The 17,353-nt window shown below is 36.7% G+C and overlaps 1 protein-coding gene and 1 long non-coding RNA gene across 2 annotated transcripts; both read left to right on the forward strand.

The window, feature by feature from the left end:
- The first annotated feature begins 1,546 nt into the window (after window positions 1–1,546).
- Window positions 1,547–10,985, forward strand: LOC131958492 (galectin-7-like). The gene is made up of 7 exons (XM_059323569.1): window positions 1,547–1,751; window positions 2,717–2,806; window positions 3,441–3,535; window positions 7,555–7,756; window positions 9,214–9,324; window positions 10,175–10,189; window positions 10,938–10,985. Exons 2-7 carry the CDS (start codon window positions 2,750–2,752, stop codon window positions 10,983–10,985), a joined length of 528 nt encoding a protein of 175 aa, XP_059179552.1. The 5' UTR covers window positions 1,547–1,751; window positions 2,717–2,749.
- Window positions 10,986–11,338: 353 nt separating this feature from the next.
- LOC131958489 (uncharacterized) lies at window positions 11,339–13,730 on the forward strand. The gene is made up of 3 exons (XR_009389245.1): window positions 11,339–11,430; window positions 12,538–12,736; window positions 13,407–13,730. It is a non-coding gene; the product is annotated as an uncharacterized LOC131958489 (long non-coding RNA).
- Window positions 13,731–17,353: the final 3,623 nt, after the last annotated feature.

The raw sequence follows: 17,353 nt of genomic DNA on the forward strand, positions 1-17,353 counted from the left end.
GTTTAGAAAGACAGATCTAGTTAGATTCATTTTCAATGAAAAAAAATTGTACAACTCAATTATCATGAGTAAAAATAGTAGCTGGTCCTAGCACTTAATTATTATCTAGTGGACATTAAAATTTGAGAAACTAAAATTATTTTAAGTTAGCTTTTTAATCTTGAACTGAACATTAACTTCTGAAATCTAAAAATATTGAACATTTTTATCAACAATGTGTGCTAAGATAAACTGAAAATACTTCCCTTTGATTCAATACACCAAATAACTCTGAAGTCCTATTACTAAAATTGTGCTTGAACATACAATGTTCTAATTGTTCAAAAATCTTAAACCAGCATTATTGTACAATCCAATTCACTAAAGAAAAATTAAACTCGTTTTTTTTAAAATATTGTTATAATTTGCAAATATAAGACAAAAGGAAGATTCAAGCAGTTAATACAATTGTAATATTTTAAATGTTGACTGACTTTGTACATTCTTAAACAAACGGAGTAGGCTACATTGGAATGAAAATTTAAATAAACCGGGAGTGATCTCCCCTAAACTTTCTCGAATATTCTTATATAACTCGGAATATAGACATGACTTTTAATTTCTTTTTTAAGTTTTAAAAATAGAATAGAATCTCGTAAAAAAGAATTGCGCACCAAGCGAACGCCAAAACAAAATGTGCATAATAGTGCGCAATATTATTAGTACTTTTTAAATTTACGAGAAATCGGAAATAGCGTAAATTAGTACTTCCCGTCAACGGAAATTACTCAAAATTTTACAGAAGGTAGAGAATTAGATCTTTTACTAACATGTGAAATTTCATTTATCTATCTGAAATAGTACTCAAGTTATAGGCTTTTTAAAAATTTCAAAGTAGAAAAAGTATAACTTCCGTTTATCGGAAATCGCTCAAAAGCTTATACGGATCTACGATTTTGATAAAATACTTATATATGAAATTTTATCAACCTAACTATAACGGTACTCAAGTTATCGTGTTTACACATAGACACACACACATGCACACACAGACAGACACACAGACATACGGACAATATTGCAAAATTATGTTTTTCCGTATCAGTGAGGTGTAAAACGTCGAGATTTGAAAAAATCTCGATTTTTTTTTTTCATGATTACAATACTTTCTCTATACTTCGTATATACGCGAAAGTAAATATTACGTTAATAAAATAAAAGCCAAATTTATAATAAAATATGTCTTACAAGATATCTTTTTGGTCAAGACTCAGCTATCAAGACCCTGCTATAATAAACAATGTTGATATCCTTCAAGGTGAAATACCCGGAAACAACTGCACAAATTTACCCAGTTATGTCCGTGTTTTAATACACTTTTAATACACTTGGCACAGAATCACAGATAGCTGATAGAGGTCCTCTCCATAAATGACGTCAAACATTTTTGACGTGTTTTACCGGATGGTAAAGTACAATTCAATTACACGATGCGCACTTGCAGCAACAGGGGCTAAATGTTGAGCACGTACCAGATCGCACCGATGCCAAACGATGCGATACAGTAGCCAGATTTGTCAATAAGAAGCATGAGGTTTTTTGTGTTATAAATTTGTATTAACCGCTTTGCTTGTGACCGGCTAACCAGGTCCGGCTAGATTTCCTAACATTTACTACCGTCGATAAGATGGGAAGCTTCTTTGTTTAAAGGCGATATTGTGGAGGTTCAGCCAAACCTGTTCAACCTAGATGAGAAAGATGTTGTTTAAAAGGTTTGACAAAGCTGTGATTATGATATTGTTAGTTTTCTCTGTGTTTTTTTTAATATTAGCTTTGTCTTTCTAAGACGAATTAAAAGTGATTCTCACCCACTACCATCACCAAGGCTATGTAGGCCTACAATTGATGTCTGAGGTCTATGGAGCTGAGTTTCCCTTGAGCACTGCCCCCCCCCCCCCCCACCCCCATGTACCCCACCCCCTCCTCTACCCCGGACAAAATTTTTAAAAATATAATTTATTGACCTACAGGTCTCCTGCCGGGGTTTTAAAGCCTCTGAAGGGTTAATTTAAAAATGCCTTTACACTAGCCCTCCCTAAAGTATTGTCAGTCATTATGGCAGGTGACGACGATAAAAGATGTGGTCGGTCCAGTCATTTATGATCATCATACCTTTCCCCGTTTCTGCCCAAGACACAGGGGCAGATGAAGCAATCTGTTTCAATGACCGCGGTCAGGACTATGCCCAGCCGCCTTTGTTTCCCTAACGTGAGTTAGGATTCAGGGAGTCACATGGTTAGGACTCAGGAACTTTCTACTCACTTCAACACGGTTTCGAACTCGACACTTTTTGGGGTTAGCAGTCTAGGGCTCTACCGCTGGGCCACGCCGTCTGATCTACTTTCCCCTAACATCACTCAGTCGCCTACCTTAGAGCTGGGTGTACTCGAGCACGGGATCCGAACTCTAGGCTCTCAAATTAGCAGTCTAGCGCTCTACCGCTGGGCCACGCCGTCTGATCTACTTTCCCCTAACATCACTCCGTCGCCTACCTTAGAGCTGGGTGTACTCGAGCACGGGATCCGAACTCTAGACTCTCAAATTAGCAGTCTGGCGCTCTACCGTCCGGTCATGCCGTCCCATTAACAAATGACACAACGTTTTAATTATTATCTAAATTGCAGTAGTTGTTTTAATTTATTTTATATAAAATATATTTGTTAAATATTTGTGTAAGGTCAAGTTTTGCTTAGAGGCATATTTTGAGAGCATGGGATTACCTTTCGCGTTACTGCTGCTGGTTGGGACAGCTACCTGTTCTATCAAGGTAAGTCACAGGTAACTAAACTATACCAATGATCATCATCTTTTTCCGTTCATGCCCAAGTGTCCAAGACCCATGCGGAAGGTGAAGTAGAGTTCTTCTACTTCAGAGACATATTAAAGGATAGTTTGGTCAGCACTATGCCCAGCCGCCTTTGTTTCCCTAACGTGAGTTAGGTACCCATCAGAGTTGGGTAGACTCAGGGGCATTCTACTGACTTGAATCTGGATTCGCACTCGAGACTTTCGGGTCAGCAGTCTTGCTCTCCACCACTAGGCCACGCCGTCCCATTATACCAATAATACGGAGATAAGAACAAGAAATAATCCTCTTTAGACCTAGCGATCCATTAGGCAGATGAGGCAAAGTTCATATGTTTCTTTACCTCTGCATATAAAGGGATAATGTGGTCAGAAGTATACCCAGCCGCCTTTACTTTCACTAATTTGAGTCAGGTACTCATCAAAGCTGGATGAACTCAGTGACGTTTCACTGATTTGAACTTGGATTCGAACTCGAGACAAGCGGTAGAGCGCTTTCCTGTTTACCCGAAAGTCTCGAAATTATTTGTAGCTGTAAGAATCATGTGTAGCTGTAACAATTATTGTGTACTTGTAGCAATTATTAATTCTTACAGTTCGACGCCCCCTTAGACTACAACCTATTTTTCTGGCAAGGATTCAACTCCTTACAATACAACTTGGACATTCGTATCCCACGTGACTCCCGCAGGCGAGTGGCTGTTCACATGTTTCAATAAATTAAAACAAAACCCACACTTTTTGTTTTATTTTACTTGAAACAATCCTCTCTAGCTTCAGCTTTTTATTCGCAAACAATCTTCACTCTAGATTTCAGCCTAAAGCCATCATTTTATTCATAAACAATCTTCACTCTAGATTTCAAACAATAGCCATTATTTTTATTCACAGTCTTTCCTCTAAATTTCAGGCAATAGCCATTACTTTATTCACAAAATATCCATCGTGAAGTATTATCCAGCTTAGCGATATTTTTTTTATGTTCAGACAAACAGGAAAATGTTATTTTAAGAATTTACGCCATGCGAATTAATTATCATAGTTAGCTGCAAACAATTATCGCCATATAGTTTTGAAAAATTTCTATTTGTTTTGTTTTTAAACTATTTGTTTTGAGAACGTCGAACGACTGCTCACCCGTATGTATATACTAAGATTGCCATGTTCACGCCCGTAGACGTGTGACCCACATAGAATAAGCAGCTATCTTATTCTTCGTTAATACTAACAAGATAGAAAGCGATTTCCTCAACTCAAATGAATATTACGTCATTTTACGCCATATGGCCCGATGACTCCTATTTCAGCCTGTTTTTCTTTCTGGATTTGCTGATTTGCTTCCATGGCTGGTGTCCGCCCAAGAACAAACCTCAAGGCAGAAGCTGTTTGATTTTGGAGTTTTCTCTCTTAGATGGGTTACCGTCCCCAGCTAACTAGCCTCGTCTGCCCGAAGGTTCGAACCCTGATCTTTTGGAATTAGCAACCGTGGGTTCTCCTGCCAGACCATTCCGTTCCCTTGAGTATCTATCAGACTACGGCCGAGGAAACTGAACGCGACATTTCACATAAGGGCAGGTTAAACCCCCCCCCCCCCCCAAAAAATACAAATTTAAGTCAGAAATGTTGATTTTTGAAAATCTATTGTTTCTGAAACTACATTCAATTCTGAACATTTTTGTATAATCATTTTGCAAAATTTCGTATTGCTAGTATTTTTTATATTTTTTTAATTAATCAGACTAATGACGTAATTCACCTATATTAAGCAACATTAAGCAACATAAAAATTAAAAACTAACTAAAATAGATGTTCTTATTGCTGAGTAAGAGGCTCCAGATGCAATTTATGTAACTGGGAGGTTTTAAAAATGACTTATTTGGTATAGTTTTCGCTTTTTCTCGTTTTTTTCAAATTTAGTATATTTTTCACTATTTAGCGTTTTTCTCAAAATGTTACTTTTCAACGAAATTGTACCAGTCAAATCACTATAACTCAAAAACTACTTGAGATATTTAGCTGAAATTTTGCACACATGTTTACTAAACACTTTTTTGTAAAGTTGAACTAAAAGAATTTCTATATCTTTGAAACTTCTCATTTTATAAAAAAGAAGCTAAGTCTACTCCCTACTTTTTTGGAAAAATTTTAGGTCTCACTTTTAAAACATTTGGCTAAAATCCATTTTTTATTATTTTCTAATTATTTTAGTTCATCTTTTTTGTAATTGCGTATATTACACTATATTAAAGATTTGTGTTATTCTGACAAACAGAAGCTGTGTTATTTTGATTTCAATTAGGGCTAATTTTGAGCTATTTTACCCTAAAAATGACACTTTTTAGAAAATATTTTCTCAAAACCATAACTTTTTAGTGATTTTTTTGCTTTTTTTTCATATACTATGCTAGTTACAACTTCCTTATCACTCAAAAAAGTCCTAACACCTAAATTTCAATTTGGGGGTTTAACCTGCCCATAAGAACTGACCAAACAATTATTTTAAATCTCAACAGTTTTTAACCTCAATAAGTTTTCTCTCTCTCTCTCTCTCTCTCTCTCTCTCTCTCTCATATATATATATATATATATATATATATATATATATATATATATATATATATATATATATATATATATATATATATATATATATATATACTTAAACCAGTACCAAACCCCTCCCACGAAAGCTTCAAGTGCCTTCTCCCTTGCGACCCCCATCCTCAGGGCTGTAGAAAAGAATATCTGAATAAAATTTAGATACGTTGAAACAGACTCCCATTGGTCTGAAAAGGCACTCATTTTATACATTTCATAATGTTTTTAACACTCTCATGATAATTAAAACGGCAGCAAATAGCATTAGGTACTTTAATTTTTTTTGTAAATTATACACACGATGATTCATTTTCTTAATTTTCTCATTGATAAATCAGGTTTTTACAAGCTTTTATTTTAACTCACTTCTTCTGTCTGTCGTCAGTCTGTCGTCAGTCTAGATCGAAACGCTCGTGCGAAATTGCAGGCACTTCTAACTGACAGATACGGTTCGTAATTGATACGTGAGTCAAGAGATGAAGGCGATGCATCGTGACATTCAATTTGATTTGATTGGGTTCCTAATTAACTTTTTATGAAGTAATTAAAATTTGGACTGAATTAGTAGGCAGTTCTATCCACACGCGTCATCACGGCCGTGTAGGGCGTGGAGCGTGGGGGCTCTACGTCAAAAGCGCGTTATCACGTTCAATAGGTGCGCGATGGTTTTTAGTTGGGTCAGCAGTCTAGTTCTTTACCACTAGTCTACGCCATCCATAATATACGCGTCATTAAGGCCCTCTTGGGCGTTGAGCGAGGAGGGCTCTACGATAAGACAGGGCAGAGAAAGGCAATAAAACGTGTCATCACGTTCAATAGGCGCGTAATGGGTCTCTTCCTAAATATTAGTAAAGGTATCCAATCTAATATATAAAGCTCAGTTCTGTATGTAACGCATTTGTTTGTCGTTGGTCTTGGATGGATTTAAGTGTTAGACAATTATCGTGCGCATTTGTCTAAATTTATGAGTTAAAAAATTACTATTGAAAGTGTTGGGAAATAATTTTCATTCTTTAAATTATAGTAATAATTGTCGGCATGTTTATTAAACACAAGTTTTAAAAAAATATCATCTTTTACAAAAATTCTAATTAAGTCTTTATTTAGTCCTATAGCACTTACTTCCCTTTGATAAATTAGGAAAACACAATTACTTCCCTTTATAAAACCATTGCATTAGTGGAAAATAATTTACTTTGTATTACTTTGTTTTGGTGTTGGGAAAAAAAATAATTACATAATTAGCGGGGATTGATCAAGTGCAAATGTTGTAGGTATTTTACGGATAAGCTTGGAGTATTAAAATTGTTCATTAAATTGAAACAGGCGCGTTCGTTAAAGTGAGTGCAAAAGACTATGAATAAGTTGGGGTACTATAGTCGTTCATTAAGCTAAAACAGGTGATTCCGCCCCGGGCGTTTATGTTCGCGTTAGTGTTTTCTTTGTGTTTAGGTGGGTTTCCGTTAGTGGTTGCGTTTTGCTTTGGTTCGTTTTTGTTCTTTCTTTTTTCTTTTTTCGCTTTTGTTTGTGTTTTTTTTTTGTTTGGGTTTGTATTTGTGTTTTTGGTTGGTTTTGCGTTTGGATTTGGTTTGTTTTCGTTTGCTTTTTCGTTGTTTTTTTTTTGTTGGTATTGGTGTTTGTGGTTGGGTTTGTTGTTAGGTTTTTGTTTTCGTTTGCTTTTTTGTTTGTTTTTTGTTTGTTTTTGTATTGGTGTTTGTGGTTGTGGTTGGGTTTGTTGTTAGGTTTTTGTTTTCGTTTGTATTTGTAATTGTGTTAGCGTTATGTTTGCGTTTTGTTGTTTTGGTTGGTTGTGGTTTGGATAGGCAATGCCGGGTTTATGATGATTACTAAACACAGGTAATGGTCTTTAACAGAAAGGTTTTTCACAGAAGCCAGAGCAGGGCCTGGCCGGGACGGCTAGTAGATACTAAAGTTATCCACGCTTTTCTTTATAGTAATTTAAATAGTAGTGTCTAATATTTAGGAAAATACCCACGCTTTTCTTTATAGTTTTTTAAATAGTAGTGTATAAATTATTTTCTACTTTCTAGAACATTATTACATAAAAGCTTGTTATTTTTTATGAATTTTTTTTTTAATTGTGTTAACAGATTTACGATTGAGTTCTGCACTAATGTGCTCTGTACCATGGACAAAGTGCTTCACTTCAGGGCGCGGTTCGATAAACAGCACGTGGCCAGGTCGCATCGGCTGAAAGGAAAATGGAGTTCGGAGCTGACAAGTGGAGTGATGCCTTTTGAGAGAGGGGGCGAATTCTCCATGAAAATTATCACCGGGCAGTCTAGATTTGAGGTATGGGAACGGTGGATCTACGGTGTTGCTATGAATGGTAATGAGGGAAGTGTTTCCACCCCCATCCCCCCCCCCCCCACCCCATAAAAAATACGAATAAAATTGGAAAATAATTCTGAGAAATATATAGTTGTGAAGATCCCTTTGGGACTTTGTGGCCTACGGGACAGCTGAAGTAGAGTTCACCTGTTTCCGTGATCTCGGTATATGAAAGGATAGTGTGATCCGCACTATGTGCAGTGTGAGGGGGGGGGTGATGGAGATGAACCCGGGCCTGGTATAGTTTTGTGTGAAATCACCACACAAGTCCAATTCAGGACATGATGTTCTTTATTTACACAAAACAACGTTCTTACTTCTATCTAACTAGTCTATACTATATGATGTCTACTAATACAACTAACTAAACACTTCTATCTAACTGCGCATCCCTAACACACTATCTACCTCTAACTTTTACATCTTTACCCTAGCGCTACTTATCACCGTCTGCTTTCTACCGATATCTATCACCGTCTGTTCTCCCTCGCTCCAGTGGTCAGCTGATGATCTCACGTGACCGGGTTAGCTCCTGTGTTTCTATTGGTCTGTTTAACTAACTAAGCTATACTCTGTTTCTACCGTCTACTTGACTTCTAAACTAAACTAGCGTCATCCCACCCAGCCGCTTTTATTTTTCCTAACGTGAGTTAGGTACCCCCAGTGTTGGATGGACTCAAGATCGTACTACGACTTTACCCAGGAACACTGGCTCAAATCTGTCGGTTTGGAAGACGAACACGCTACCATTCGACCACGCTGTCCCACGAGAAAAATATAGGCCTATCGAAATTTACTAAATCATTTTTCTAATTTTTTTTTAGCTTTTTTTTTAGCTCACCCGGCGCGCGTCGCTGCTATCCAGTCCATCCCACCAGAGCGGCGCAACATTTCACCAGCACGTTATCAGTCGTGTATTTTTAGATGTGTGACCTAGTTTTCTAGAACTGAGTTACTTAAGTGTAAACATCGCTGACGCTGCACCGGATCTTTGTTTTTGGGTGCGAGTTTGTCCACACTCCCGCCCAGTGTGTACGTTAACCACCCTCTGTAATAGTGAGGTACAGCACACCACCTCGGCGACTCCTCAGGTGTCATTAACGCCGGATACACTACTGCAGGAGCGCATGATGTATCACTTTGCTTGCTTTGTAGTGTCCCACCGTGTCCCTAGTATACGGTGCTCTTTAAAATGAAAGTAGGCGCAGTAGTGCTCACGAGGGAACACAGCGAGCTCATGGACGCGCCTGATTGGACAACGATTATAGTAACCCACCACAATGAATGACGTTCTTTAAAACGAACATCGGCGTTATAGTACTCACGTAGGAGTGACTCCTTCGCTCCATCCCCCACCCCCACCCCGAGACATGTCTCCAACATATCCATCCATTAATTGTTGTTTTTTATGTCCTCAGATCTACATTGACGACGTATTATTCTGCCAGTATAATAGCGTTTTTCATAGAGAAGCGCAATATGTTATGAAGATTTCTGGAAAAGTGGAGATTACACATTGGACTGAATTTGTGAGTTGTTGTTTTTTACTTTCTCGTATATACGAAGTATAGAGAAAGTATTGTAATAGTGCAAACAAAAATCGAGATTTTAACAAATCTCGACATTTTACACCTCACTGATACGAAAAAACATAATTTTGCAATCTTGTCCGTATGTCTGTGTGTCTGTGTGTGTGTCTGTGTGTGTGTGTGTCTGTGTTTAAACACGATTACTTGAGTACCGTTACAGATAGGTTGATGAAATTTCATATATAAGTATTTTATCAAAATCGTAGATCCGTATAAAATTTTGAGCGATTTCCAATAACCGGAAGTGGACTTTTTCTACTTTAAAATTTAAAAAAGCCTATAACTTGAGTACTATTTCAGGTAGATAAATGAAATTTCACATGTAAGTAAAAGATCTAATTCTCTACCTTCTGTCAAATTGTGAGTAATTTTCGTTGAACGGAAGTAATAATTTACGCTATTTCCGATTTCTCAAAAAACGCACATAAATTTATAAAGTACTAATAATATCCCGCACTATTATGCACATTTTATTAGGCGTTCACTTGGTGTGCAGTTCTTTTTTTTTACGAGATTCAATTCTACTATAAAAAGTTTAAGTAATTAAAAATGGATTACAAATATTGTCTATGTCCTGAGTTGCCATCCCTCGTAGTTTCATATTAGAATATCCGAGAAAGTTTAGGGGAGATCACTCCCGGTTTTTTTTCTATGTTCGGATGTTTTTCCTTGCGTTAGGAATTTTTTTGTCTGTATGTGGGTATGTCAGCGTTTCATTTTTCTGTGTGCGTTGTTTATAATTTTCGGATTTTTCGAATGTCAATTTTTCTGTTGTTTTTTTTTCTTTTAGGTGGATAAATCAATGGTAAGCTTCGTTTCTTATTACTAAGCTGTAGCTTCGCAAGGTGGGGGTGATGGTACTAGCCTGGTACTAGTACTAGACGGTACTGACAACCACCCCCCCCCACCGTCAAGAAACTCTTCGTGAGACTCCCCAACCCCCGACCCCCCCCCCCCCCCCCCCATAAAGAGCGGAAAACAGTGCTCTACGAAAAAGTAATTTAAAAATAAAGTTATTCTAATAAAGGCTAATAGTTCTTTGATAAGCTCCTTTTATAAGCTTTTTTTAGTACACCATTTCTGTTTCTATGTTTGTTTGTTCATCTGTCCGTTTGCCTTTCCGTCTGTCCGCCCTCCCGTCTGACCGTCAGCCCGTTCGTCTCTCTGTCTGTCTCTTTCTTTCCTTTTTTTGTTCCGTTATTTGTTTCTTTGTTTGTTTCTTTGTTTGTTTGTTTGTTTGTGGCTAATCTTGTACCGCAATTTTGAAACCATCTAATGCAGCGATTTGGGTTTTTCGGGATCCATTCGTCGCTTATGACAGTGCAAGTATGAACGTTTATTTAAAAAACTACTAAATTCAACTTTTGAAAGTGAAAATAACAAGAATAAATAATAGCAATTGCTCGATCAGCTATCTGACGATGGTGAACTGTTGGTAACGCTGTTGGTTTCTTGTCTGAGGATCGACCACGAAAGTGGCAGAAAATTATCTTTTTGACACTGAATGTTCTGGTGTTTTTAAACTAAAATACTTGTACTTGTATTTGGTGTAGACTTCATTGAGAACGAATAGCTCAAAAGTAGAAAAGAAAAAAGGGTGAAAAAAAAAACTTTAAGCATGATAACTATTCAAATTGCCTGAAATTTTAAAACTAATTACAACTAATTATTTTGCTTTCTTTAATAAACGCATTGGTCGCCAAAATAAACAATAGATTTACTGAGCGCTCTGTGCTTTTATAAAGAAAGCAAGTTGTTTTTTGTTGTTGTTTTTTTTTTTGTCGGAGCATAATATAAACGCTTATTATTACAGTTTGTTGTTGTTGTTTTTTTGTTGTTGTTATTTTTGTTATTTTTTTTTTGTTATTTTTTTCTTGAATTCCCGCTGCCTCTTCTACTATACTTGCTTTACATTTAAACTGTTTTTAAATATTTGTTACAGTTAAGTCCCGAGGTTACCTACTGGGGATTTAAGCGCTACCCCATAGCCGGTGATAGACTACAAATTGATATTCTATTGGCTGCCAACTGGAAAAGTTTGGGAAAGTAATATTTTATTTTTAATTCCCTCTTTTCAGTTCTTATTGTAATACAGTAATCTCTTGGTTATCGCGGTTAATAGGGATCAAAGCCGGCCGCGATAGGTGTAAAACCGCGAGGCAGTGTTACTCTCACATTTTGAACATTTTTTCGTATGTATAATATCAATAGGTGTATGAAACCATATAAGTGCATATGTTATTGTTGAAATTTTAAAGAATAGTTTCAAAACTTAAATAAAATATTAATTGTATAAATAACATACATAAATTAATGTATAAATAATGTTTAAAAAAAGATACGTATGTGTGAGTAACATAATATGTAACTAAAGTATACCTACATACTATAATTTTTTAGAACTCTTTTATTCTCATAACAAGGTACGTAACTCGCATCTGACAATCTATATATATAATTCTCTTCTGGGAGTCGTTAGAAAACAAGCTGCAAGCGCGCCTTGCAGTCCCCTCTCTTTCTCTCTATCACTACCACCCCCACCCCCATATGGTTTGGTGAGCTGTGGTCACGCTAAATATTTACAAATCGTAGAGCCCGGTTTAGTGACGGCTATTAGGGGCAGATAATTTAGTTTGAAACGATTTTAAACTTACATGAGGTAACTAAGAGGAGGCTGCTTTCACGGGGGAGGGGGTAGGGTCGGGGTAAGGGGAAAGGGGGGAGGGGTTAGTGTTTTAAAGCAAATATTTTCAGTGGCTGCATTGGTACTGTCGAATTCACAAATTAGGAATTACTGAAAAGTAGAAAATAAAACAACTAAATAGCGGCGTATGATACGCCGCGGGTCGGCTCGTATCTTTATGTTTATCTATGTCGATGAAACACCTGCACAGTACGATGTAGGTGGAAAAGTTAGAAGATGAAGATGATTTTCGGCACGTGTTATTGGGAGCAGTGTTTCTTCCAGACTTTCTTTTCCGGTGGTGGGGGAAGGGGCATTTGAAATTTTCTTGAGAGGGTGGGGGCACTGGTAAAAGTATATATTTTCATTAAATTCTCATAAGTGTTGCGTCAGCCTTTCTTCTGAGATCGCAGCAACGCGAGTGACGAGTACGCTAGCTTACGGAGCTCATTCTCTGATTTCTTGACCAGATTTCACCTGGATCTGAAAAAAATGAATGGCCGGCTTTGGGACAGTCAAATTATCTGTGAATTTTCCTGGCCTTCGTCGACATTCACACTCAAGTGTATGGATGAAAACCCGTGTACCCCAGCCGTAACCACAGTCACCTTGGAAGCCAGCAAGTGGTTCACGATATCGATTAACTTTTCCCTTAACAGCATGATAAAGGTGAGTGACGTACTTAGCTTCACTTGGTCCTCTTTACTCCCTGTGGAGCATAGGGCATCAAGCATTGGCGGTACTAGAAAAAAATGATTCACCGTGGAAATAATGTGGGGTCCTATCTACTGTTTGTCTGTCTATCTATCTGTCTGTCTGTATATGTAGTATATGTTGTAAATATAATGTACATGTAAATGTAATATATATATATATACATATATATATATATATATATATATATATATATATATATATATATATATATATATATATATATATATATATATATGGTCAGGTTCATGCGTACCACACAAAAAGAGTGAAGTAGTGCTCTTTTGCATATATATATATATATATATATATATATATATATATATATATATATATATATATATATATATATATATATATATATATATATACATATATATATATATGGTCAGGTTCATGCGTTCTGCGCAAAAAGAATGCAGTAGGGCTCTTTTGCCGTAATGCCACTGGTGTCCATTATGGAAATCGGTCTACGGGCAAACGGCATTCGGCAAGTGTGTTTTTTGTTTCGGGAAAATGTCTGGCTCCCATATATATATATATATATATATATATATATATATATATATATATATATATATATATATATATATATATATATATATCAACTTTTCCTTTTTACCAGTTTTACTACAAACAAATTTATCTTGGAGAGATTCGCAGCAATTACGCCACTGTGCGGTCGATACACTTCCAGGGGATTGATGACTATAAAATGAGGTTTTTTCCAGCTTCGGCACCTCAAGGACCTCCGCGGCGACAATAGCTTTCTAAAGCTGTAGCAACTGCCATCTATAACTGTTTAAAAGCCTGTGTTTTTATTGTTTCGTTATTTCAATGTGTTTTTAGTTTTATAAGAGTAAAGTAAAACCATTAACATTTTACTTTTTTGTGAAAAGCATAGAAGCTATTCTATAATTTTTTTCGATGTTAAAATAAGATGGAAATGTTAACATCTGTATAAGTAAATCAGTTTTTCGCAGATAAAATGTTACTTCAATAACAATATCTAAACGTGTTTTTTCACTGAAAACTTTTAATTATTTGCTTTTAGTTATTGACGGCCTGGAGTGACTGTCTAAAATTGCCGTGTATAAACTAATGAATTGGCAAAAAATAATGGAAATTAATTGGTTTCCATGAAATCTCATCTTTATCTCTAAGGCAAGAAGCAAGGGCTATTCAATATTAATGAGTAATTTTATACAGGGCAATGGCCGAATGGGTGATGGTCAACAGGGGAATGGCCAACAGGGAATGCCTACCCAGGTGATGGCCAACTGGGGAATGACAGCTGGAGAATGCTAGTGATGGCCAACCCAATGGCTCGCTGGGGAATGACAACTTGGCAATGGGAGTACCATCTAATGATAGCCAACTGGGGAGTACCATCTAATGATGGCCAACTGGGGAGTACCATCTAATGATGGCCAACTGGGGAGTACCATCTAATGATGGCCAACTGGGGAGTACCATCTAATGATGGCCAACTGGGCAATGGCTAACTGAGGAGTACCATCTAATGATGGCCAACTGGGGTGTACCATTTAAGGTTGGGCAACTGGGCAATAGCTAACTGGGGAGTACCATCTAATGATGGCTAACTGGGGAGTACCATCTATTGATGGCCAACTGGGGAGTACCATGTAATGATAGCCAACTGGGGAGTACTATCTAATGATGGCTAACTGGGCAATAGCTAAATGGGGAGTACCATCTAATGATGGGCAACCGGGCAATTGCTAAATGCGGAGTACCATCTAATGATGGCCAACTTGGCAATGGCTAAATGGGGAGTACCATCTAATGATGGGCAACCGGGCAATTGCAAAATGGGGAGTACTATCTAATGATGGCCAACTGGGCAATGGTCAAGTGGGGAATAACAACTAGAGAATGCTAGGGATGGCCAACAACCCAATGACCAACTGATGCACGGCCAACTGGAGAATGTCAACTGGACAAAGGCTGATTAGGATTGAACTAACACAACAGATTTGCAAAAGAGTGCAGCACTAGATTCAAATGAGGAATAAACAAACCTCGATTGGACTGGTTGGTTTCCCATATTGCAGGAGTGCAGAAAAAAATATTTCCTTTTGATAGTTTAATTAAAATAATCTTTTTAAACTAGTACTTAAAGATATTTAAGGTAAAAGATGACTCTGATACCATTGCTTGGAAACTACCAGCCATTATCATGTTTATGACACAAGCAATAGCTTTAAACTTTAAACCTAAATAGCATTCCTGTATGTCACTTATCATGCTCCTCCAGGTTGGGGGTTGTGTGATGGGTAACTACTCGTCCACATAAAACAAAATATAGTTACAGAAACCGAAGCCAAATCTGAAATTAATCCAGTCCTCGGAAGAACCAGGGCTCTACTTAGGAGAAGTATGTTGCAATGCAGCCAAATCCGCAAGGAAGCTACAGAGCCGACGCCCCTTCTTCAACCGGGGAAAACTAAATGCACAGCCCCAAAACTATTGTAGCAAAAGAAACCTATCCTCATAGGAACATGGAACTTCAGATCACTATGGGAAGCAGGGAAGTGTGCACAGGTAGTGAAAGAAATGCAACAGTATCATCTTACAGTGCTCGGCCTGTGCGAAACAAGATGGAACACCTTTGGAGAGACAAAATTCCAGACGGGAGAAACACTGTTATACTCGGGAAAAGAAAATGTGGACGACCCACTAGAGGCAGGCGTAGCCTTGCTATTGACAAATGAGGCAATAAAAAGCCTAATGGAATGTAAACATATGTCTGATCGAATAATTAAAGCTAGATTTGAATCCAGGTTTCAAAAGACCTCCTTTATCATGTGCTACGTTCCTAAGAACAACGCAGACGAGGAAGAAAAAGACCGCTTCTACGAAGAGCTTCAAGAAAAAAAAGGAGGAAGTGGCGCTGGGTTAAACACACGCTACGAAAGGCTCACCCAAATATTACACGCCAAGCGCTTGAGTGGAAAGCGGAAGCGAGGGTGCCCAAGACAGACCTGGAGGCGGAGTCTTCTTGAAGATCTAAAGCCAACAAGGATGTCTTGGGAGACGGCAAAATTAATAGCCGTGGATCGGATGAAATGGAAGGAAATGGTGGAGGCCCTATGTTCCATAAGGAGCAAAGAGGACTAAGTCAAGTAAGTCAAATCAGTTATGAAAACTGAAATGTGTTTGAATGAACATTTGCAGTGCCTTACCAGTCACTTAACAGATTAGGCTAGCAGCTAGACTGGGATTTTGAATGGCTCTATAAGTTTACTATTCAATTCCTTTTTTAAACTAAGATGCAAACTTACAAATTTAATACAAAAAACCACTGGTTCTTAATCTTTTGGACATACCGAACCTCAAACAGTTTCATATGCCCATTCACCGAACCTTTCTTAATAATTTTATCATCTGCATTGACAAAATCTGGTCGTGAATCAAAGGAGTCGGGTGTGTGTCTTGACCTCTGCTGAACCCCAGAGACTGACTTACTGAACCCCTAGTGTTTGACTGAACCCAGGTAAAAAAACACTGACATAAACATACATTTTTGAATTAGTAAATGTTACATGTATACAAATAAACAAGACGTTATTTTAATAATAAACAGTAGACTACAGAGATGAACTACAAACTCTTCATACAAAAAAAGTTTATTTTCTGGATACTTAAATCAACCAAAGCTTGATATTACATATAATTGCATTAGTCAATGTCTATATTTTAAGCCTATGAGGTATATAAACTTTATATAATAGCATATTAAAAAAACACAATGTTTAGAAAGACAGATCAAGTTAGATTCATTTTCAATGAAAACAATTGTACAACTCAATTATCATGAGTAAAAATAGTAGCTGTTCCTAGCGCTTAAGTATTATCTAGTGGACATTTTAGAAACTAAAATTATTTTAAGTTAACTTTTTAAACTTCAACTGAACATTACCTTCTGAAATCTAAAAATGTTAACATTTTTATCAACAATAAGTGCTAAGATAAACTGAAAATACTTCCCTTTGATTCAATACACCAAATAACTCTGAAGACCTATTCCTAAAATTGTGCTTGAACATACAATGTTCTCATTGTTCAAAAATCTTAAACCAGCATTATTGTACAATCCAATTCACTAAAGAAAAATTAAACTCGTATTCATTAAAATAATGTTATAATTTGCAAATTTTAGGCAAAATGAAGAATATAGACATGATTTTTAATAACTTAAACTTTTAAAAATAGAATAGAATCTCGTAGAAAAAAGAATTGCGCACCAAGCGAACGCCAAAACAAAATGTGCATAATAGTGCGTAATAATATTAGTACTTTTTAAATTTACATGCGTTTTTTTTTTTGTTTTTTTTTTTTTGAGAAATCGGAAATAGCGTAAATTAGTACTTCCCGTCAATGGAAAATTTGACAGAAGGTAGAGAATTAGATCTTTTACTAACATATGAAATTTCATTTATCTATTTGAAATAGTACTCAAGTTATAGGCTTTTGAAAAATTCAAAGTAGAAAAAGTACCACTTCCGGTTATTGGAAATAGCTCAAAAGTTGATACGGATCTACGATTTT

The sequence above is a fragment of the Physella acuta genome, unplaced genomic scaffold (assembly GCF_028476545.2).
Source record: "Physella acuta isolate Inbredline_101_S28 unplaced genomic scaffold, ASM2847654v3 ptg001330l, whole genome shotgun sequence".
NCBI lineage: Eukaryota > Metazoa > Mollusca > Gastropoda > Physidae > Physella > Physella acuta.